The sequence below is a fragment of the Trichogramma pretiosum genome, unplaced genomic scaffold, assembly GCF_000599845.2.
Source record: "Trichogramma pretiosum strain Unisexual culture from Peru unplaced genomic scaffold, Tpre_2.0 scaffold150, whole genome shotgun sequence".
NCBI classification, from domain to species: domain Eukaryota; kingdom Metazoa; phylum Arthropoda; class Insecta; order Hymenoptera; family Trichogrammatidae; genus Trichogramma; species Trichogramma pretiosum.
In genome coordinates this window covers 97,855-122,926 of record NW_019640847.1, presented here as the reverse complement: position 1 = coordinate 122,926, position 25,072 = coordinate 97,855, and the positions used below count along the sequence as shown (strand labels likewise).

General features: G+C 42.5%; 2 protein-coding genes across 2 annotated transcripts; both read right to left on the bottom strand.

Annotated features, from left to right (window-relative positions):
- Positions 1 to 5,163: 5,163 nt before the first annotated feature.
- LOC106654527 lies at positions 5,164 to 5,862 on the bottom strand. Its single transcript, XM_014374448.1, has one exon. It carries the CDS (start codon positions 5,860 to 5,862, stop codon positions 5,164 to 5,166), a length of 699 nt encoding a protein of 232 aa, XP_014229934.1.
- Positions 5,863 to 14,563: 8,701 nt separating this feature from the next.
- LOC106654529 lies at positions 14,564 to 17,101 on the bottom strand. Its single transcript, XM_014374450.2, has one exon. The coding sequence runs from the start codon at positions 17,099 to 17,101 to the stop codon at positions 14,564 to 14,566; it is 2,538 nt and encodes an 845-aa protein (XP_014229936.2).
- Positions 17,102 to 25,072: the final 7,971 nt, after the last annotated feature.

Below are 25,072 nucleotides of genomic sequence, written 5' to 3'. Positions count from 1 at the left end.
AAGGCTTAAGACCTAATTTTGTATCATTTGCAATAGTTTTTTCAAATATTTTTTTTCCAATTGGAATTTCCTCATGATCTATCATTCCTTTTGATCTAAAAATAGAAAAACGATCATCCTCTGTTGCAATGGATTTGAACAACTTTGTACCGTTTTCAAAACATTCTTCAATTTTTAAACGCGTTTCAGGAGAAATATTTTCTGTTTTTAATAAATTTAAAATTTCATTTTTTAAAGCAGGAAAAAGTATGCTGCATACGAATTCATTTAAAAAATCTACCACTATTTGAACTATTTTCCTAGATAACCCTGGACAGCTGTATAGCTGTAAAATGAAAGAAAGCAAAATATTCAACAGTTCTTGATTCATTTCAGAATACTACTAATTATACGTATCGAATAAAAATATTAAAATTCTATAATACTATTTAAATGCAACAAAAGGAAATTGCTAATTTGAATGCATAAAGAGTAGTAACTAATATAAAGAGTTAATATAAAGAGTAGTAACTAACTGTTACATCAAATTATACTAAATTTGCATTGCTTTCTTAATGTCGTTGACAGCTGCCGATATAGACGTAAACCTCGTGGTAATTTTGAATTTATATACTAATTATCCAATCAAAATCCATATAAAGTCACTAGGGTATGGCCAAATATTTAGAGCGTACAGAGACTTAAAACATTCTTGAACGGCTAGGAGGGGACTAAAAAATTTGTACTTTCTTGTGAGAAAAATGACATACGATTCCTGAATGTTGTCAAGCGGACCAGTTATTACAACATACGGTAAGACGAGAGAATCTAATTTTTTCAAATTTGTTTCATTTTCTTGAATTTTTTCATCTAGCTCATTTGGCTCCTAAGATTATTATACATTAATAATTAATAATATAATTTTCAATCGAAATTCACAGATTTATTTAGATACCTGCACGTGCAATATAAATGAATTAAGAATTTCTGTTCTATTTAAGCTTGGCACTTTCGAGTTCGAGGTCTTTGGATTACTCTCTTCAGACTCCGGTTTTGCTACTTTATTTACCGAAAAATAGTAGGGAATCCCGAGCAAAGCGACTATACTTTAACATTTTTCTGAGCAGAGGAAGCATTTTTCATAAAAATTTAGGTTATAATAAATAAAATTTGAAACAATAACAATAACAATAACTAACTATTTTTCAACTCATTTTCATATTTTTCCAGAAATTTCTTTAGGTCTTTTCTTGAAGATTTCTTAGATTCGTACAAATCAATCAATTTACTTGCATAAATATCCCAATTAGCAATAAAAAGCTGAGGATACGCAGTTGATCTCAAAACAGAATCCTTCTCCGCTATTTCAGCTACCTTTTTATTAAAATCTAATTCCAGCTAAATAGTAATACAATTTTTAATAATAAATATATCAAAAGCTTCACCAATTTTTCTATAGATATTAGTAAAAACTTTGTTTACCAATCTAAGTCCATTATCGGTCTTGAGACAGTTGAAGTGATCTAAATAAATGCTTATTTTTTCAGATTTTTTACTTTCTGACACTTGAATATATTTTGACCTTAAAGAATAAAATTCATTCCAATTTTCGATTTGAGTATCTAAGCAATACTGCTCTTGATTTGGATCTGTTAAGCACTGAGGAAAATCTGAAACTATTGAAAAGTTAACCTTCGATAATATGTAACATACATATAATTATACATATTAGATAAAGCTTTCAAATACACTAACCTTTGATGTCAAAACTGGAAAGTTTTTTTTGTTTTTTAGTTTGTCTGAAAACTGTATTCTTTATAAATCCTGCATCGTCCAAACGTTGCCTTATATATTTGTAATGGTTAACCAATTTACCATGGGCATGGAGTGTATCTGAAAATTCAGTTGCCTTTTCGTGACCAACATAATTTACGTCCCGATCTTCGGTTGGAAATAACTCCACGATTAAATCTCTTATATCTTCGAACTTTTGTCTAGTTATTCTAAAAATTTGGGACATATTAATATAGTTTAGAAATATTCACTGACAACCATTGTATAAAATATAAAGCACTCGTCAAAAGAAAAAAATGTATAGATAAAACAAGAAGCCATTTGTACTTGTCTTTTTTAATGGCTTGTAGAAGTACCATATCAATTAGGCGTTCAGTCTCAAGCTCTCTAGTTCTTTTATAAATATTTAAAATCAATCGGCCATCAATATTATCTTCGTTATTTAGAAAAGTATATAATTCATTTTCAATAAAATTGAACTCGGCTGGAATTAAAAAAACATTTCATTTTTTATAAGAACAGATTATCGTTCATTATCATTCATAAAGTATAGTAAATTACAGTTAAATAAAATTTTTTTTACCTCCGGCAGTGTTTTGATCCAATGACGAAAAGGATTCACAGTTGGTACTACTTAAATTATTTTCCATGGTACCATTGCTACCGTCTGAGGTATCCATAGCTTCATCATTTTCATCAAGAAATTCAATATTCACCTTTTTTTCGATAGATTCTGTTTCGATGAACGAACGATCATAGACAGACTGTCTATGCTCTTGAAATTTTTCTATGAAATGTGAGACAAATTTAGTTCGTACACACTCCAGCATATTCGGTACAGATTTGAAAATTGTGTGAATGTCTTCATTCGTTAATAATAAATACGTTTCATCATCTAAGCTGTATTCTGAAAAAGAAAAGTCGCATCATTTTGCTTATACTCGCTCGTTATACCAGAACATTTTTATGACTTATTTTTAACAAACTTACCTGAGAAGGTCGGTATAAATTTGCCCCAATTATGAGAATTAAGAAAATTTTCCATTTTCGTTAATAAAAAAGTTTGACTTTAAAGTAAGAACACGAACCAGGATCAGCAATATTGCTTTTAATTAATAATGTCAATAAAGTTGCATTTACACGGTTATGGTTAGTTACCAGGGACCAATCATTCTACTTTATCAATAACGATTCACCCTACTTCAGACTGACACAAGTGAGCGCATTCTCAGAGGGAACTCAGTCACTTTTGAAAAACAATCAGTCGCATTTTTCCGAAATCAACTCATTGCATTGTAGAAACAGCATTCATTACATTTTGAAAATAGTCGAGTTCCTGCTGACCTTTTCAGTGTACGGCGTCTATATGTATGTGTGTGCGTGCGCGTATTAAGATTTTCGATCGGTGTTAGTCGGCAAGAACGAACAACATACGTTCGCGCATTGACACAGATTCGAGTACACGAGCACTGATAGCGAGACTGTAGCAGACGGGATCTTGATGGGAGCGTCAGACGCGAGGATAATTGTTGTCGCCCGCGGATATAAGGTGAACGCGTGAAACATTAGATAGTCGACGCCGATCGAAAGAAAAAAAGTAATTACGTTGCTACGGAGTACATCTGATTGTACGAGTGTGCGTGCACACGAGTATTAAGCCGAAAAGGGAAATCGGGTGTACTGTGCGACAGCGCTAAGCGTGGCAACGCATCGTACAACGTGTGTAATTTTCGTTTTCTGGTAAACGGTCAGCAAAAACAAGCCGATGCCAGTAATAACACGCGCACAAATGGAGCGTTATAAGGAACGAATGCAGATGCTTCTGCAAAATGTGACCGCAAGAGGCATGTGGTCCAAGGTCGAGGAAATGCCGGCCGAAGACGTGATGGCTTCGCTCAGGAACAAGAGATTGAGCGATCAAGGTGGCGAACAGATCTGCCGGGAGAGGCTGTTTCAAGCGCGATTGAGACGTTTGCCAGCTACGATAACGCTCGATGTCCCGTGGGACATGAATCTTGACGAGCTCCCAGATCAAAGGTCGTCGAACGAGAGCCTGCTCGATCAAACGATGATCGAAGCCCCGGACGACGGAGCCAAGAAGACAGTGCAGGTCCCCGACACACAGAGAGAGATGTTCGGGGACGACTTCGAGGCGAGGCTGATGAGTATAATCTCGGAGGCCGTACGGCATGAGGTGAATCGGGTACTCGGTGAACGAGCTAAGCCACCCGTGGAAACGGCAGGTGCCGAGGTGTTCGGCGCCTTGAATAACTCAGGGCTAAGAAACCTGCCGACACAGGGTGGGCGCCTAGGTGAGACGCCACAAAATAGCCAGGCGCCGCCCAAGGCTCCACGCAAAAGGGTGCTTGGCTATCGGTCTGCGGAGTCACGAGCGTCGTCAACGCCATGGGACGCAGGAGCGACGATGGGACTGCCCCGTGGGACGGTACAGCACCATGATGACTCGAGCGACGGCGAAGATCTTGCTGGCGCGCAGGAGCACGTAAGGTGGGACGACGTGCATCAAAATGTGAAACGCGAAGATAACAGCGTGGAGGAAAGAAGTTATGCGCGCGCGGAGCAATGGTGGAAGTACGTTCGATTGCTTCGAGAGACCGGCCTGAGATTCTCGGGCGCCAATGACGAGATGGGTGCAGAGACATTCTTAAGCCGACTCGAGCGATAGCGACGCCGAGGAGGTATACCGACCGACGACCTGCTTTTCGCGGTCGAGGCGGTACTCGTAGATGAGGCCGCGGTCTGGTATGAGTCGGTGGAGCACAAGGTCAAGACTTGGCAGGATTTTGAGCATCGTTTTCGGCGAAGCTTTGCGAGTCAAGCTACGACCGAAGAGCTTTTGACAGAGCTTCGTCAGCGAACGCAGGGAAAAGGAGAGCCGATTTCCACGTATCTAAATAATTTCAGGTTCTTGTGCAGTCGTTTTCGCGTCCCGTTGCCGTACGAGAACCAGCTGGCGATCGCGTTTAGAGGTAGTTAGTTAGTTAACGTTTATTGAAGCCAAATCCCAATGGGACAGTTTGGCTGGCAAAAATTATATACAAAATAGAACAAAATTATTAGAGTTGTCTCAAACAGCTTCACAGAATTTCAATGATAACAACAAAAATTTTTGACAATAAGTCCAGTAAGATCATGGTAACATAAGGCAGATTATAATCAATAATAATTTTGATAATTTGCAAAATTTGGCACTTCAACTTAATCTCTATCACTTAAACAATTAATTTTTAGGTAGTACAATTATTTTCAATTAATGCAATAAATTTTTGAATACAACAATTACAATGACATTACAATTTTCAATAAGAGGAAAAAAGTATGTAAGCACAGGCTCTTCATTGATAAAAAATCACTCTATTTCAAATTTCTTCATACGATCTTGCTGAGGTCATTTTCGGAGACTATAGATATGTGTGGAGAGTTATCATCCTTGCTTACAAAAACCGTATTATTTCGAATCCATATCCTGGAATATTTATGTTTATTGGCTAATTCTCTCGCTTGACGTTTTAGTCTGTGTATGTAGGGAGACTCCACTGCGTACAAATTCATTTTCGAGTCTGAGCAATCATCTTTGAAAAGTTTTCCATAGTTTAGCTGTCCATTTTTTATCTTTGTCTGAATCACAAAGTCTCGCACTGCAGTAGACTTGAAAGTAGCGATATAAGTGCGATCTTTTCTTCTCGTATTTTTCTGGTCATCCGACTTAGGCAGTAAACGAGTTTTGATAACATCGCCTTTCATTGAGCTTAGATTAAGGTGGTCAAGGACCGCATCAACAATCTTGTGTGGTTGTTTCGATGAAGCAGATGGAATTCCACAAATTTTCAATTCTGTGCTCGAAGTATCGTTGTATTGCATTGATTTTAGACTGCGCACCTCACGATGCAGAAAGGCATTATCCGCTTCCAATTCCTCAATGCGTTTACTCTGCTTGGCGACTTCCGATTTTATACATTTTAGTTCCGATAATAAGGCTTGAGTGGTATCATTATTATTAGTTAGCAGTTTGAAGATAACAATTAATTTGTCAGAATCAGACGAAGATTCAAATTTCCTGATGTCCATAGTAAATAACGCTCAAGATGAGTTCGATGAATACACAATAAGTCAATAATGACAACAATGTACATTGGCTAGGCAGGCAATCGATCTTCCACAAATGTCCACAAGTTTTGACTAAGCAAATTTCACACTATTCGGTAGCAAAACTCTTTTATTAAATTTGCAGGAAAAGTATATAAACAACAGCGCACTCAAAAACTCAACGTATAGGGATCACTATTTGTAACAGTTTACAACAAGAACTAAATTTTTTTTCCGATTTTAACTAGGTAAAAATTAGCAATACCTGCAGAGCAATACGTAAACACGTCTATAGCGGTTTAGAGCAGAAGACAGACCCAAGAGAGGTATAAGGCCCGAATACCGAAATTTTATGGCGCATCGGAAAATTACGAGCTTCAGTGAGTTGGAGCAGGCTGGCAAAGAATTCAAGAGCGTGAATCGAATGAACGCGTATTGGCACGAGCCAATAGTAAGCGCGAGTCAGCACTATCCAAGCGCTGCGTATAAGCCGGCAGAGCGGAGTCAATTGGCGGCAGTGCAGACAGATCAGCCGAACGACAAGAGCTCACCGAAGAAAGAAAAGGAGAAGAAGAAGCAAAAATCGCCGGTGACGCCTAAAAAAGCGTCTAAGAACTCGGTCGCAGCATCAGAGAGAGTGCGATCGAGGCCGCAAAGCAGCGGCGACGCGAGGCAAGCCGTGCGTAGCAGCCCACGATTGGAGCCGTCCGGTGGGGCGATCAAGAAAACAGGCAAGTGCTACCGGTGCGGGCGAACAGGACATTGGGCAGCACAGTGCAATGCTGAACAGGCGACGTGCTATCGGTGTCATGAGCCTGGCCATTTGGCGCGAGATTGCAACGCGCCTCAGGCCGCACAGGCCCAGGCGGCGAGCCCGACGCGATTGTCGTGCCAAGTGTGTGGCCAACGAGGAGTATTTGTAATTAATTGTGAGAACTGCAGATACTTGTTTAAAAATTCGGAAAACGGACAGGGGGGGGGGGCGCGCGAGACGGGCCGACGCGCCTCTGAGTCGAAATAAAAGGCCACCACAAAAAGAGCGTGCAGACGAAGCACTGATCGAGTGGCTGTATCGTTTGGAGCAGCAAGACAAACTCCGGGTTCCTACGCTGGGTGAGGTGCTCGCGCATTGCGAGTTGCCTCGGGGTGAAATTTTCACCCCTAAGCCAGGGAAGGAGGGGGCAATTGCCAACTTTCCTCGGGACTCGGAGAGCGGTCGCAGTGGACAACGAGCTGCAGATCGATAAGACGATATGGCGATGGTCACGCCGCCTCGAGCTACGGTCGCTGACGCACGTTCGGGACCGATTGCATTGTCGAGATCAATGGACAATTTACAAGATCGGCAGTGCGATCGCAACGAGCGTGAGAACGCGCCGGTCGAGAAGAGTGATCCGGACGAGATCACACTCGTGAGCTTGGAGTGTGTGGCGGCCCCTCATTTTTCGACACAAGATAGAGTGCGCGAAGATGAGAGCGAGCCAGAAGAGGCACACGAGATCATCACGAGAGCAGAGATTCACGAAACGAGTGAAACTAATCAAGCAGAGGATGGTAGGCAAATTATATACATCGATATTGCCGCAATGAGCCAGGAGAATCGGTTTTTTGTGAATGTGCAAGTAGGAAAATTCACCTACAGAGCACTGATGGACAGTGGAGCACAGTGTTGCCTCGCGGGCCCGAAAATGATGAAAGTCGTCGAGCGGATGTTTGCCTGTAATGCTGCAGGTAGATCGTGAAGCTGGTAGAGTAGTGTTTGAATGTGTAGAGATTCTACCTGTGGAAATGGTGCTCGGCGCAGACTTCGAACGTCGTAGGAGAGTAGACATCGGCATGGGCCGAGACCAGTGGCGGTCGAACGACGGGCCGTGGCATGATTTTGCGAAGCCTATCGATACGATAATGCGTAATTACGCTATTACAGCCGAATGCGCGGGTATCACGGTGAAGTCAAGCGAGAGAGAGCTTGTACTTCAAAAGGTGATGCGCTTGATACCGGACGTATCGGGCGAGCTAGGCTACACAGACAAGATTAAGCACAAAATTAAGCTTATCGAAGGAGCGCGGCCAGTGTGTCAGAGAGCGCGTCGAATGTCCGATAAGATGGAAAAGATTGCGATCGAGCACGTAAGCAAGATGCTGCGTGACGGAATAACTGAAGAAGCATGCAGCGAGTGGAATAGTGCGCCAGTAATTGTAAAAAAGTCCGATGGATCACACAGGTTCTGTGTCGATTATCGAGACTTGAATAAAATTACAAAGAAGGACGGCTATCCATGCAAGAATATGGACGAGATTCTTGACAAGCTGCGTAAAGCAAGATACATTTCGAAAATAGACTTGAAGAGTGCATACCATCAAGTCTTGATGGAAGAAACCAGTAAAGAGTATACGGCTTTCTCGGTGCCAGGCTTAGGCCAATTTCAGTTCAAGCGTTTGCCTTTTGTTTGAAATGTGCACCTATGACCTTCCAGCGATTAATGGACAAGTTGTTCTGCTCGAAGGTGGAGAAGCACGTATTTGCTTATTTGGACGACATTATCTTGGTTACGGAGACGTTTGAGCAGCATATGATATGGCTCGAACGCGTGATACGCACGTTGATAGACGCAAAATTAGTCGTAAATCGCGACAAGTGCGAATTTTGCTGTCAGAGCGTGAAATTTTTGGGCTATGTGCTTGATAGCAGTGGACTTCGAGTCGACAGCGACCGAGTCCGTCCAATTTACGAGTACCCGGCGCCAAGGAACGTAAAGAAGGTGCGCAGACTATTGGGTGTGGTCGGCTGGTACTCGCGATTTATAAAGAATGAAGCCAAAATAAAAGTGCCACTTGCGAAGCTTTTGCGCAAAGATGTGACTTTTGTGTAGTGCGCCGAGCAAGAGCAAGCTTTCGAGACGTTGAAGCGTTGTTTGTCGGAAGCGCCGGTGCTAGTGAGACCGGACTTCTCGAAGGAGTTCTCGATTTAAACGGATGCGTCGGATTATGCAGTCGGCGCGGTGTTGACGGAGGAATACGAAGACGGAGAACACCCTGTATACTATGTAAGTCGAGTGTTGTCGCGAGCAGAGCAGCGCTACACAACGACTAGACAGAGAAGGAGTGTCTGACCGTCATATGGGCGATCGAAAAATTTCGACCATATGTGGAGGGCAGCCGTTTCAAGGTTGTGACGGATCACAGAGCTTTGACTTGTTGAAGTGAAAAAAGTATATGTAGAGTGCAATTATATCTTTGCAACTCAACATAGTGTTTCATAATAAAGCTATGAAGAAGTTTCAATAGCTTGTTATAAAAATGTGACATTTTTAGCAGTTCTAATTCAAGAAATACAGAAGTACATATGTAAATTGACATATATACATCAGTGTATATGTATGTCACTGTACTTTATGTATGTGTATATGACTATATCATATATATTTTTGTATGTTGCATGTGATGAACAAGATAAGTGATAATTGATCAACTTGTAGTGATTTATTTCCAAGTATCTAGTAATAAATATTTTATGAATGTTAGTGAATACGTAGAAGACTGGGTTCAAGTTCTAATGTGAGATTGTGTATATTTGTGTGAAAAGTTGATTTGGACATAATCAACTTAGTTACTAGTTTCTCCATAAAATCCATATTAGCGTATACTAACATTTTAGTACAACTTATAAAATGTAGTAATGAAATTGGCGCATTTGGCTTTGTCTGGCTGTCTGCGATAATTGAACATTGTCCTTGTGGGTTCAATATGTTGAAAATTCAAATCGAATTACTGTTCTTTATCGTCCAAAAAGTTTTAAGCAGCCTCAGTGACATGAGAATGTCATTATGACATATATTGATGCATTTTGGTTTTTTTCAACATTTGGGCAGTTATGTTTTATCTCAAAATTGCTTTGTTGCCGTAACTTTTCATGTAAACCGTTTGAGCAAATGAGCTGAAATTTTCAGGGATTGTTCTACATGAGAATGGCTACAAACGCAAGCACTTTCAAAGGTATTGGGACAAATGAGCACTTTTTTCAGGCTATGATGTAGCATAATCTGTCATTTTATCATATATATTAATGAATAAATGTGTATATGTGGCTGGCAAATTGTGTATAACTAATTAAAAAATCTGAAAGTGCTTGCGTTTGTAACCATACATCTAATGATCAAAATGAGACCCCAAGGACCATGATTGCACCATCGGTTCTAGCTGGATCCTACGGCATAGGGGTACCTGTCAGGACTGTGGGCTTGCTTCATCGAGGAGGGTTCTATGGTGACTGGGACCTCAATTTTCATATTCCAGAGTGAAAAACTTTGAAAAAAGAGTGAAGAAAACAGAGTTTTCTCTGTATATTCCACAAAAAATTTTTTTCTTCATAATTAATAAATTTTTCATAAATGTAGGTTTAAGGTACCTTTCCTTCCTTAAATTAATGGAGTACGATTTCGAAATTGTGTATCGAAAAGGTTCAGTACACTACGTGCCTGATGCGTTGTCACGAGCGTTTGATAAAGAAGTGTGCGCATTTGAGATCATCGAGGACGAGTGGTACCTGAAGAAACGATTGGACGTACAGCGAGAACCATCGAAGTTCAGAGATTGGACGATCGAGGACGGTATGCTGTACAAGAGAGGTAGAAGTGCTCTGTTGGACCCGGTAACGAACGCAGAGAACGGGTGGCGTTTGGTGGTCCCAGCAGAGAGAAGACAGCGCGTATTATCCGACGCACACAGCCTTACGTCGTCAGGGCACCTGGGTGCGAAAAAAACGTAGGACTGAGCAGCGTGCGAGTACTGGTGGCCAGGTATGTGGTACGATGTAGAGAAATTTTGTAGTGCTTGCGAGGTGTGCCAGCGATACAAAGTGCTACAGGCCGGGCCGACAGGGCTTATGACGAGGAGGGTCGTAGACCGACCCTGGGTTGTAGTAGCGGCGGATATGATGGAGTTTCCGCGAAACAAGAATCAAAATAAGTACTTGCTGGTTTTTCAAGACTTATTCACGCGATGGATTGAAGTAGTTCCGCTAAAGAAAGCAACAGGAGCGAATGGTGCTGAGAGCGTTCGAGGAACTAGTGTTGTTTCGTTGGGAAACGCCGGAATTTTTTCTCACCGATAATGGAAGAGGATTTGGTTGCTAAATGAGGCGTTGGAGGAATACGGTGTGAAGCATTTATTCACGCCCCTCTATCATGCGCAAGCGAACCCCGTCGAACGGAGCAACAGAACGCTGAAAACGATGATTGCTTCGTTCGTAAATGATAAACACGACGAGTGGGATCGTTATTTGCCGCAGTTTCAGTATGCGGTGAATGCAGCGGTGCAATCGACATTAAAAGTCTCGCCGGCTTTCTTGAATATGGGCAGACAGCCGAAGCAAGCGAAGAGCTTGCGCAGAGAAGTCGAGAAATGGTGCACGACGGAATTTATGGAGCCAAGCGCGTGGGCGGAAAGGATGGCAAAACTTGACGAGCTACGAGAGATTGTGATAGAGTATGTCGGTGCAGCGTACGAAAAACAGAGTAAATATCATAATCGAGGTAGGAAAGAAGCCACGTTTAATATAGGTGATGTAGTTTTGCGTCGTACACACAATTTATCGAAAGGCATAGATAAGTTTAATGCGAAATTAAGTGAAAAGTACAGCGGTCCGTATGAAGTGATAGGAAAAAAGGGAGTAAACGTGTATGTATTGCGAGACATGGAAAAAAAGAACAGGAAAAAGCCGGAGGTACTTGTTTCTCATTTAAAACGGTTTGTCCAACCAAGGCTGGCCAATCGGCAGCCTGCATGAGCGTCTATAGTCTGTGATGTCGTAGATGCATGCTAAGCGGTTGGACAAAAATATATCATATTTTGTTTTTTTTTGTTTTTGTTCTTTGAAAAAAAAAATAGGAACCTTTGTTTAATATGGACCGCAGCAACGTCAATGAGGGCCAGAAGAGGTCATACGCGGCAGTCGTCGTTGGTGGTGGAGGAGAGAGGACCCCATCGGTGTCCTTGACGGCGAGTGGTGAGGACGAGGCGGCTCCGAGCTCAGTAAAAGTTTACGCCAGCGAAGAGGCAAGGGCCAGCCGCGATGCGGAGGCCGATCTGGAGAGTTATCTCTCCAGAGAAGAGCTTGGCACCTCAGCGTTGTCACGGCGCGAGCCAAAGGGGATGCAGGTGGTGGAGGTCTCCGGCGTATCGTCTCCGACCCTCCGGGATGTCCCAGTCGAGAAGGGGGAGATCGCGGAGGATTGGGAGGCGAGCGTCGATCCGGTGGACTTTCATTACCATCGACCGGCGTGGCAGCGTGACTGCGCGGGCCCGGGTGGAGGAGTGGGACGGCGAAATCGCCACGGAGGTCTTTGCGGGCTCGCAACACGAGGAGGAGCTGTTGCTGACAGACCCTCCGGCGGCTATGCTCTGTCGACCTCGCGAGGAGGAGGCGGAGGTTAGCGTTGAGCCGCCAAATGCGCCTTTGGTGTGGCGTGAGGCGGCGACGCTGCCGCCGGAGCCTGTAAGCATGATCAGCTACGTCATGGGCCCGCATGGACTGATATTTCAGCCTATGCAACAACAACTGCAGCCGTGGGGTTTCATGCATCAACACCAGCAGCCGTACCCGCTCCAGCAGCATCACCAGAAGTTGCGTCGACCTCAGCATCACTGGCAGTCGTGCCAGCTTCAACAACAACAACTGCAACAACACCTGCAGCTGGCTCAACCTCCACAAGTGCAACAACATCAACAGCCGGCCCTGTTTCAACAGCAGCAACATCATCAGCAAGAGGCCATGGTGGTGGACAGGGGCCACAGAGCGGGTCGGCTCATAAGTCCGGTGTTCTGGCCCAGCCCGACATCGGAGGATGCGGATGTGCCGTCCAGGTCCGTCCGAGGTGAAAACTTCGGCGGACTGGAGCCGGTGGCATTCGTATCAGGGCTTGATCCGCCGAGGGGCGTCTGTTTAAACTGCCATGAGTCGGGACATGGTCGGCAGAATTGCCGAAGACGCCCAATGCGGGTACTTTGCACAAATTGTGGCCGAGGTGAAGTAAAAGTCCACGCGTGCCCGCGTTGCGGCAAGGCGTGGAGGAAGAGTCAGAAAAACTGGCATACCTAGAAGAAGAGCAAGAAGGCACGACTGCACAGTGTGGTGCAGATAATTCAGCGTCGCTAAATGGTGAGCTAGAGGCCGTAGGTACAAGTTTTTATTTTGTTTTATTTCTTTTTTTATATAGTTTAGTAGTTAGAAAGAATATCATCATCATTTCATCGAATGAATGAATGAATTACGAGAGTGACTGTGATTATTTGATTTTGATGGTCGACGGCCGATCTCGTGGTGTCGCGTCGAGCTGTTGAGTGGATAAACTTATTCTTACAGGTACGAATAGTTTAGGGGGGGGCTTTGTGATGNGGGGGGGGGGGGGGGGGGGCCCGGCGAGTCCTGTGTGATCGTTGTCGTCAGCAAATAGTAACTTAAAAGTATTTCATGGTCGTGTTTGTATTTTCATGTGAGCGAGCGCGACTGTCGATGGAGAGAAGACCGTTGACAGCTTGTCAACACGGCGCGTGAGAAAGGACACATCAGTTGCCTACGAATCGGCGATATCGTAAGATCGTGCGAGCGAACTTCGTGTGTTACGAATATCGACTTTGTGCAAGTCGTGTGTGTAAGTCGTGTGTGCGATACGCAGAGTGTGTGAGCGCGACATCTAGGGTGATCCTCTGAATGTTTAAGTCGACTCTTGTTCGAGCTCCACGGGTGAGATCACCCTAAGCTCTCTTCGTGAGGATTGTGGCCGGCTCGACGAGAGCTCGAGTGCGCAGAGAGTGTGTGGTTCGAGCCGATCATCGTCACAGCGAGGAGAGGACGACGAGACATCCGGGCTCCCTATTCTATTGTGTTACAGGAGGAACACCAAGCCCGAGGACCAGCTAGACCGATAACGGATCTCGTGGTGGTGAGTCGGACGACGAGCTTCTGTATTGAGTGTTCCCTCTAGGCCTCGCGCTCGACGCGTTGCTACGCAAGAGTGCCAGCGACCAGTCCTCGGGCCGACTCGGCCGTGTACGATAAAGCGAGTAATAAATCGCTGTTATATTGAATACTTCGTGTGTCATTAATTATTGTATGAATGAGCGCCCGAATCCCCCAATTATTCTCAATATAGGTACCGAGCTGGTGGATCTGCTGGTGGATCAGCTGGTGGACAGGACGAACTCACGAGAAGAAGGGACACGCGTGACCGAGGAGAGGTCGTAGATCAGTCAGTAAAACCCACGTCACACGCTATCTAACCCGAAGGATCGAACAATCCAGCGATGCACGATAGTACCTTTCTCTTGGTGACTGGACTAGTCACAGCAGTTAATGAGACGTTGAATCGGAAGACATCCGTTTTCGGCTCCCAGACAAGTCAAAGTATGGAAAAACCGAGGCCCACCTTCAGCGTCGCCTCTTTGGCCAGTGAATCAGCGTCGAAAGAGTGCAGCATTTCCTCGTCATTTGTCATCCACTTAGCCAGGGTAAACCCACCAGACGACAATAAGGCGCTCAATTGCTTTTGTTTATGCAACGCAAGCTTGACATCGAAAGCTCCAGACAATACGTCGTCCATGTACATTTCAGATTGTACGATGGACGCAGCTAATGGGTATTTATTACCCTCGTCCTCTGCTAACTGTCGGAGCGTTCTATTCGCTAAGCGGAGGGACCAGAGCCAAATGTGACGGTAGTAAGCACATAATCCTCCATTTCTTCTCTTGGATCCTCTCTCCAAAGTATAGACTGGAACTTCCAATCTTCGGGATGCAAGCGCACTTGTAAATACATTTTGGACACATCCGCGACGAACGCAACAGGGTAACGCCGCCAGTGTGCGAGAACTAGCACGATATGAGGCAGTAAATTAGGGCCCGTCATGAGGTGCTCATTGAGTGAATGCCCTGAGGCATTTCGAGCAGAGGCATTGAACACTGGCCGTACTCGAGTAGTAGTGCTGCTTTCTTTCACCACTGCGCGATGAGGTAAGAAATAATGCGCTTGGGTGTCTTGCGGCTTGATTTTAATTTTTCGCATTTGGTCAGCTCTGATCATCTGTCGCATGGTATTTTTGTAATTTTCGTATAAGGCCGGATTCTTACAAAGCTTGCGCTCGAGGGAGAGTAAGCAGCTGCGGGCAATTTGCCGCGAATTCTCCCAATTTGCAGGCAAATTGGGCTTTATGGGCAGCCTGGCTTGATATCGGTCATCATTGAGTCGAACAGTATGTTTGACGTAATGTTCCTCACACGTTTTGTCCTCGGATGACCAAGGCAAAACGTGAGGCGGTTCCTCGACTTCCCAAAAAGCTTTCAATTGCTCGTCCAGCCTATCCTCTGTTTGCACGCAAACAGTCGTGCCTTCTTTCTTGGATTTCTTTACACTGCCTAAGAGAATCCAGCCAAGCTGTGACTTTATAGCGATTGGAACTTTCTCGTCGCCTTTTATTAAGCCGGTCTGCACGACTCGAGCGTGTGTGTGAGAGCCAAGTAGAACGTCGACTCGGCCAGGTTTCGAGAAGTACGGATCAGCCAACTGCAATCCTTTGAGATGCTCCCACATATCGGCGCTTTGGCACGAAGGTTGATAGGTCGTAATTAACTGCAAAACGTAAGTTTTAAAGGAAAGCTCAAAAGGGGACTGAAAATGAGGGCGCAGTACTATCTCGACTTCAGCTCGAGTTTTATCGAGTCCTTCTCCTATACCTGAGATAGGTACGTTCACTCGACGCTTTTTCAATCGTAGACGCCGGCACAGTTCCTCTGTGATGAACGAGGACTGAGCACACTGGTCTACGAGCGCTCGAACCACCGCAGACGGACCCTCGTCAGCTGAGATTCGCACGTGAGCAGTAGCAAGCAACGCCTCCAAATCATCGTCTATCTTTTCAAACGTGACAGCGGCCAACACGTTGCGTACAGTAGTCGAGTTTTCATTGGGGGTCGAGGCTTCTTCCTGGACACGCTTAGAAGCTTCATTTTTAACTTTAGACTTTTTCGATGGTAAGTGGATGAGCGTATGATGTTTGCCGTTGCAGTTGAAACAAGCCGTTGGAGCTTCGCAATCCTTTATCATGTGAGCGCCCAAGCACTGATAGCAGAGGCGTTTCTGACCCAACACTCGCTTTCTCTCTTCGACACTGAGTTTACGAAATGCAGGACAGTTTTCGATCGAGTGCGGCTCAGAGCAGACAGGACACAAATTCTGGCCTGCGCCCACCTGCACGAAATTCACTGATTTGCGTCCTTTACTCGTGACAGCCTTAGACTCGCTCACAGCTTGAGGAGTCTTTTTCACAAAATCCTTTGTACTCTCCAGCAAAGAGAGAGCGTTTCTCTCCGCTTCGAGGAATTTGCAAAGATTCTCGAATTCATCGGGTCTCGTAGGGTCATCTGCACGTTTAACACTGTCTTCCCACTTCGACTGACATTTTTGAGTTATCTTACTCCTAGTCAGAAATACGGTGAAGTGGTCCCAGTGTTCTGTTGGACTGCCCAAGGCTTTTAAAGCTTGCAGTAGATTGCGCACTCCATTGAGCACACGCATGAACTCTGAAGCAGAGTTATTGGTCATAACTGGTAGTGACATCAACTTGGTCATCAGCTTATTGATCAACAGTCTTTTGTTGTCGTAATGGCTTAAGAGCACTTTCCAAGCCGTTACGAGATGCTCTCCCCCGGACGGTACTTCTTGAAGCAATTCAGCTGCTTCGCCTCTGACGTACGTCCGCAAATAATTCATTTTGAATATGTTCGGAAGGTTCGGACGATCAAACACCATCCCTTTGAAGGTATCTCGAAATCGAACCCAATCTTGAATGTAGCCGGAAAATTGAGCAATGACAATCGGCGGCAACTTCGCTTGATTCATATCCGTATCTGCGACAACTCCTTCCGGCGCCGTTTGTCCAACGCTCTGACTCTGCAGCGTCAATTGAAAGTCTTTCAAAATGTCCAAGTTGACCAGGTAGTCTTCATACGTTGAGCTGTATGCGTCTAGTTTAAAATAATTAATTTCTGTACCGACCGTTGGATCGTCTTCCAACATCTTATGCACGTTGTCGAACTCCCTCCATCGCGCTTTTAATTGTTCGGTGCGGGATAGACACGCACCCATCGTCATTTTCGCCGTGCCTGTCTTTTTGAAGTTCAAGAAGGCGTTTTGAATATGGCCTATTCTCTTTAATTGCATCTTCATCTTGATGCAATTCAATTTAAATACCACTCAAATTCCAATTAGCACTCCAAACACCCTTCGACCATACAACAGAATTATTCCCGGATTTTCGGCACCAATGTTTTTTACAGTGAGAGGTAAAAACATAAACCTCTGTAATATTTGTATTTATTCTGTTGTAATGGGGAAAGGGTGCTGCAAATGATAAAGCAATGAAATTTCGGTAACAAGCAAAGTTATATTTATTAAACATAAGAAAATTTGAGCGTGTATATGAATATTACATACGTCGCTACGTTTTGTAAACGACGCTGAGCAAACAATTATTATTTAATGCGAAATTGATAATTTTAGCAAAGGCCGCAAGTCTTTATTTTTCGACAAGCGGTAATCAAACAATAAGGTAGGAAAAGCTTTAATTCGACTCTTAGAATTAATTATGTAAGCACGGCGGAGAAAAGCTCGACCTAGCAATAAGCTACTAGCGCCTTCTCCTCGTGCTCTAGGCTTCCACGGCTACGATTATGCGGAAACTGCTTATCCGAAATCGAGCTGTCACAACACTGTATAACGAAAGATCTATCAGTGCATCGACTTGCGCGCCTGGCGACTCGGGAAGCTGGTTCCCCTACCAAGACGAGTTCGGAGGACAGTGGCGACTTGGAAGCGAACTTCCCGACCAACAATCCTGCGAACCTCACTATCACGAATGACAGTGACACAAGTTTACACAGTGACCCCGCTAAGAGCAGTGTAACATGTATGATGACGCCTCGACGCAGCTCGCATTTAAGTGCACAACTCGCCACTTTCACTTGCGAGTGCGTGAAGCGCCATCTCGCGAGGTCGTGTGTAATCACAATCCTTATGCTTCTTAAATTATTTATTATATAAGTTTATGATAGAGTATTTATATTTTCGAGAGCTTATAATAGTTTTGCACAGTATTTCTTTTTGTCGAGAAAATAATGTAATTAATTTCAATGCAGAAGAGCATTGTTTTTTTTTAGTGAATTGTCATATTTTTCATTTAAAATATGTCAGTTTGGATATCGTATATATCATATAAATTACGGTTATCATACTTTTAAATAAATGTGAATTGAATGAGGAGCATCTTCTTATATTTTCGTTTAATTTATTCTTTTATAGATCATAAGTTGGCCTCTCTGATTAATTATAAAACAATTCGAAAATTAAATTAACTATTTCAATTTCTTAATAAAGAACAGTTATATAACGAATAACTTCAAGTGTTATGTCTTGCCCATAGATCTGCCTGCGTCCCGCTCCACTGCACGTTTCAAATTTCTACCACCGCGAGCGCCACGGTATTTTTCGTTTCGTGAACTGTTCTTAATCAACACTAGTGCTGCAATTGGCATTACTGAGAAAATAAATTCTAGTTCGATCCTGCTAATTTTGCATGTTTCTAATGTTTTATTTAATGTTTGAATAAGTCAGCGCTGTATCAAATATTTATTTCGTTAAATTTTATAAAATTAATTCTTAAATAATAGTTTCAATAAGCTTTAACAATGAGTGATAATTATATCGCATATCCACGTTTTAAAGAAAAAGATTATTATGACAGTTATAATGCCTTTTATGCATTACTGAATGAACTTGAAACACGGTACAGTTTAAAATACTTGAAAAAATCAACAAAAAAATACTAAAATGAAAAAAACCGTTTTAAAAATAAAAAATATAACCCGGACCTTGTGTACTGCGAGGTACATCTCGTTTGTGGTTCTTGCGTTCATCAACTTTCTGAAGGGTAATTAGATTTATTATTCTATTTATTACTTATACAACTTGCACTATATTACATGTCATTTATTTAACATAGATGTCACCTTGAGGGTCTTTAATATTTTGTGTACTTTTATGTAGTAAAACTGAAGATAAATCTGCATTTTCATTTATCAAGCTCTATCCTAGAATGGAGCATTTGTAGCCGTGCTACAAATTTATTCATTGAGTATGAAACACAATCATGTAATCAAAGAAGGGGATGTACGTCTGGAAACGATCAAAGAACTCAAGGAAAAAATGGAAAATCTGTTAGTAAGTTCAACTGACGACTCATTTGAAAAGTATGTTTCTATGTTTCATCAGATGCTTGAAGAATCTCAGTGAGTTATATTTATTGAACATTTCTTATAAAAGTAATTGTTGATTGAAATAATACTTATATTTTTCTCTGTTTGTTTAGTGACGAACCTTTGGACTTTTGCCAAGATTCAATGGGAGATTCTCATCATCTCATCAACCCTCCCGAAGCAAGTCCAGATTTTGACGCCAAAAAAGTACAAAGTAGTCAGAGCGAGGCTTCTATTAATAACAATAATAATTCTTGGTAAAATTCATCTGAATAAATTAAAACATGTCTACTACAAAAAAATCATTATAGTCTAATTTGTTTTTCATTATATTTTTAGCAAATTGAATGCAATTGCCAGAGAGGAAAACAGGTAATGTTTATTTATTTTAAACTATTTCCTGTATAATATATTGTATTACAAGAAATTCTTTAATTAAATTTTGTTACAGTGAGAATCTTGGATCATTATCTGCTGTAAAATCAACAATTTCCACTTCTTTGATTGACAAAATGAATAATGAAATGAGTAATACAAGGTAAATATAATTTTTTTTGTCCATGAAATGTATTAAATTTTGATGCGTAATAGTGAAACAATATTATTCATTTATCTAATCTGCAGTTCTGAAGCTGAATTGAGATCAAGTAGAAGGACTCGTAAACAAACTCAAAAAGTAATTGAGAATTTGGCAGTTGCAGTAGAGAAGAAGTCAATTGTACCTCATAATCTTTTAACGAGTGTCGAAGAAAAAAAGGAATCTGTTATAACCGATATTTTTCCTTCTTCTTATATACCAGCTTATGACTCTGATGATGATGAATTTACAGTTGCAGTACCAAAGTTAGTGCAAAAATTCTTAGATTTCTTTTACATTTACATTTAAATAATGTTTTAACTTTTTTTAATGTTTATTTTTAGGTTTCAAAACTAATCCAAAGTCGCTAAAGTAGACACTAAAAAATTAAGTCACCTTCTCTCTATCAGAAAAAGGACACAATTTAAAAATTTATCTGATCAAAAGAAAGCTTTATTTATTTTGAAAAGTTTCAGTATTGAAGCAATGGCTATTGAAAGTGCCTTGAGCAACGAATATGTAATCGGGACATCCGATTTGATAGATGGACTTAGAGTTACTCGAGAAGGAATTCTTAACATGGAAGACAAATTTTTAAGTGTCATCAATGATAAAGTTGATGCAGAAGTCTTATCATTGATCCGGAAATGTTATAAAGATAACATGTCCAAGGAGGTGAATTGCTTGAAATGTAATGAAACTATTAAGCAGGTCAAATATCGTGTAATGTGTTCTTTTTGTTTCACAAAGAGAGCAAAAAAAACGAAGGATACATTCCTATGCAATTTTGGCTAATTTCTTTATGTTTGTCTTAATTCACTTAAATTATTTTTTAATTGACTATGTGTGAAATATTCTTTACAACTAAATAAAACCGTGTAATATCCTCGAATAAATACATAACATACATCTTTACATAAGATAGCCTAAATGATCTCTTGTAATTAACGTTCGATATGTAATTATTTTACGTAATTAATGTAAAAAGGGTATTGAATAAAAAATTGAAATTACCATTTTCAAATGACGCTCCTCTGAATTTAAGGAGTTGAAGTCTAATTCGTTTAATATGGCTTCGATTCTTTCCGCACCCGAGTCGTGTGGTGAATGGGTCGCGGATCGCGTGAGACGCACTCGAGCGCTGGTCTCGAACTCGTGTTTTTTGATTGGAGGCAGAGTGAAGTTAATATCGTAGGATGTTGCATTGACGATAAAAAGGGGGGCGCGGTGGTCGTGCGCTTTCACGATGCATTCTCCGGCGAAAATGCCAGGGCCTGCTTTGATGTGAGGGACATAACTGCTGCCTTCTCCGAACTCGCAGCTGACGTTCACGAGTGTTTTAGTACGAGCGCGCAAGAGATGCGTTTTGTGTTGTACGAGGGGTAGCTCTTGAAAAGATTGGCCGCCGATAATGATGCGGTTATCCGCGAAGGACAAGATGACTTTCTGCGTTCTTAAAAATTTCATGCCCAATATGCCATCGTATTCAATGGGGAAATTGTCCCGCACGATGTCTAGAGGGCAAGGTCTGTTGAAGAATCTGAGGACAACTCTGCCGAAAGTGGCGACTGATTCATCGTTAATTCCGCTGAGATGGTAAACGGTACGGTGATCTATGGGGGTGTTGTCTAGGAGGGACGCGCGTTTGATCAAATTCAGGTCTGATCCGGAGTCGATCAAAAATCTGGCTCGCCCTGCCTTGATATTGCTGTTGGCGACAGAGATTACTGGCGGCTGTAAGGAGTGGGATGCATTGATTGCCACGAAGACTCTGTTTTGATTGAGTGTAGAATTGGCTGGGACGAGTCGCCGTCGCGTTCGATTGGCGACTCGCGTTCTCGTTTCAATGCTCCGGACAGTAACGGGCGATATGTCCCTCTTTATTGCAACTTCGACAAATGACTCCCGGTCGCGGGGCCCTACAGTTGCGTGCTATTTGTCCCTCTTTATTGCAGTTGAAGCACAGACGGGGTTTTGGCTTGATGGGTTGATGGCGCGAACCCGTTGAAAGTTTTTAGGAGGGTCATTGTCGAATGCTGCCCGGTCGGCAATTTTAGCTTCGGCCATAATTGCGAGATCGATGGCCGCTTCGAGGGACTTGGGGTTCTGTCGGTCTACAACTTCCTCTACCTCCTTACGGAGTCCTCTCGTGAAGCTGGCCAAAGCGGAGATAGCGGCACTCTCCAGGGCTCCCGGTACAATTCCGCTCGAGGTTCTCTCGATAATTGTCGCGAAATCCTGAAGCCGTAATCTACGACTTTTTCGTCAGTTCCTTGCCGGGCGCGAGACAGATTACCTAGCAAATCGGGAAATAAGCCGCGTGATGAGGCGTAGGCGCGCTTGAGTTCATCGTATATTTCGTCGTCGCTCGTGAAAGTCTTGTGTTGCATTTAGCAACTGGCACCGTCTTTTACTTGAGCTTTCAGCAACGCGATAAGAAAGTCGTGATCGGCTGGTCGGAGGAACCGTTTCGCGACCCTGCAATCGTGGATGAACTGCGTGACCGGAATGTTCTTCCCGTCGAAATACGGCATGATCTTCTCAATTTCCGCAATACTACGGTAACTAGGGGTCAGAGCGTCGCGGCGAGTTATGCTCGGCAGAGGTGGGAGCGGCGGAGAGGGTTCGACCACTGCCTCTTTTTCTGGCGGTGGAGAGCTAGGTTTCTGATCGTTTCCTAGGTCAACGAGCCAGCTGCTCGTGCTCAGGCACCTGCTTTTCGAGACATATTGTTTTTATTACTCACTGCGTTTACAAGTCTTAATGGCTCTATGGTCCTTAGTCGTTAACTGTTCTTGTCTTCCTCGAGAATCCCACCGCTGTCACCAGTTTTTGTTATGTACCGGGGCGTCGATTGGTCACAGGGGCGGATGCGCAAGCGCGCAGACAACACAGATGGAGTCGGTACAGTAGCGATGATCCTGATCGGCCGTGGAGGTAGGTTCGGTTCTCAATTAACACGTTGAAACGTGATGAAGACACATGCGCCCTCCCGGTGGTGATGATACGTACGACGACAAAAATAATGATCTCAAAGAGGTGGGCCGACGTTGCCTCGACTCTCGCGAAGAGGTCTTACGTCGGGGGAGATCACGTCGATGATGTGCAACGGACTCGTTGCTACTCGTCGCGCACGTGCTCCGCTCGTTCGAACAGCAAGTCGAAGCTTGCAGGGTAAGGTCGATGACTTGCGGGTCGTGAGACTCGGGTAACGCAACTCTTTCCTCTGGACGGTCCTGCCCGTGCCGAGAGTCAAAAGGACATCCGCCCAAGTTGATACTCGAACACAAGGCCGTCTGACGACGCTGTGGCGATGAGCGACTGTGATGCTCTCGTTCGAAGGACTATGTCCGGTAATTAGCTCAGAGGCTAAGTTCGCTAAACACTTCGGAGACTAAGTCCACTAACTAGCTCTGCGGCTGAGTCCTTCACGGATATTCTCCTAACGAAATTCAAGTTCAACAGAGGTTCGTCAGTGTAATCGGTTCGCAAGTTAATTAGCAAGAACTGTGGTAGTGCTCAGGTGGTGGTTCACGAATAAATGATGATGCAGCGAAGAACTGCGCTCAATATATACTCGTCGGAAAATCGGCGGCGCGAGGGAGAAGGGAAGGAATAGCCGCCGGACGGGTGATCAAGTCACCGGTTCAGATAGCTCAAACGTACTGTGGCTGTAGGTTTAGAAGGAGTAAGAGAAGGGGAGCGCCAATGGTCAAGCAGTAGGCGGAGCAACGATCGGGTTGTGCGGCCGCTGCGGAGTTCAGCTTGCGCGTCTGAACTTGCATCCGACGGTGCCGTTTTAACTAGCAACTGAGATTTTAAATAATCCTTTAGTGGTAATTCTTTTTTTCAAAAAGATTATTAGAAGCAAGTATGTCAGTTTAGACCCTACCGTAAGAATTAAACTTACCTATGTTTACCTATGAACCTATGATTACCTATGATGTTAATGAAATCAGAAACTTTTTGACAAGTACACAAGCAAACCAAGATATTATATAAAATTAGAAACAACTTTATGAGTTTTTTCAAGTCGATTGATAATATTCATAAAAACTATGATAAAATTTTCATAATTAATTCTGAATTGAATGATAAGTGGATGAGAGCACGCTAGTTAGCTATAGTATATGAAAAAAACCGTAATTCTATGACTTTATTTGCCCGGCCGTCTAGATTAAATACAAAACGTTTACACCTACTTTAATAGAAAAAATTTAATAAAACATAATAAAACATTATGTCAATTTATGAAGTACTTATATTTATTTATGTATTTTACTTCATTTTATTCATTTTTTTCTTCGATAGATATCCGAACAATTAATAATGCTTTTTCAAAGTAACGTTTCAACATATCTGCTGCCAAATTATTATGTAACAATCGTAGTTATTTATTTAAAAATTATTTTTCTGTAGTTTAAAAAAATATATATTAATAAAATAATAATTTTTGAATTATCAGTGTTTCCTTAAAAATTATTTCTTTGCATAGTTCGCATCGTTTTTCATCTAGACGGCCGGGCAAGTAAAGTCATAGAATTACGGTTTTTTTCATATACTACAGGAGTCCCTCGTTATACGGGGGGGTTACGTTCCTCAAAAGTACCGCGTATAACAAAACCGCGGATAATAAGACCTTGCTCTTATGGGAAAGAGAGGGTTACGTTCCTCAACCTCGAGAAAGCACAGTTTATATGTTCATTTTACCTACAAATAAACGAATTTGTTGAGTAGTTTATCTATTTATACATGTTTATTTATATTTACAACACATATATGCAATTCTATGTTTAATTTTTAAAGTAATCGGTTAATTTTTTTCTGTTTTGCTCGTCTCAAAATATCTTTGTGCATTTCTTCATAAATTTGTGCAGCTAAATCATAGTAGTGTTTGAAAGTCGAGCTACGCGTCATTATTGGATCACCAGTCATTGCTAATTCACCTGCTCCAATAACTAGAACCATAACTTCGACAATCAGTTTTGAATCAAAAATCGGTTCAGGTGCATCATCAGTCTGATCTGCCAGTGGTTTTTGAGGCAGTTTTCGACGGAGTTTTAGATGAAGCCATACTTAAATAAATTTATAAATTTTCAACAAATTTAGGTTAATTGACAATTTCGATTTACGCGTCTACACTAACCAAATTCAAACTGAATATGGATACGTCCGAGAAAAAAATCACGATCTTCGATCAGCGGATAACAAGACTCGACCCGCGGATACGAAGGGATGGGCGCAAATCGACTAACCGCGGATAACGAATTCCGTGGATAATAAACCCGCGTATAACGAGGGACTCCTGTA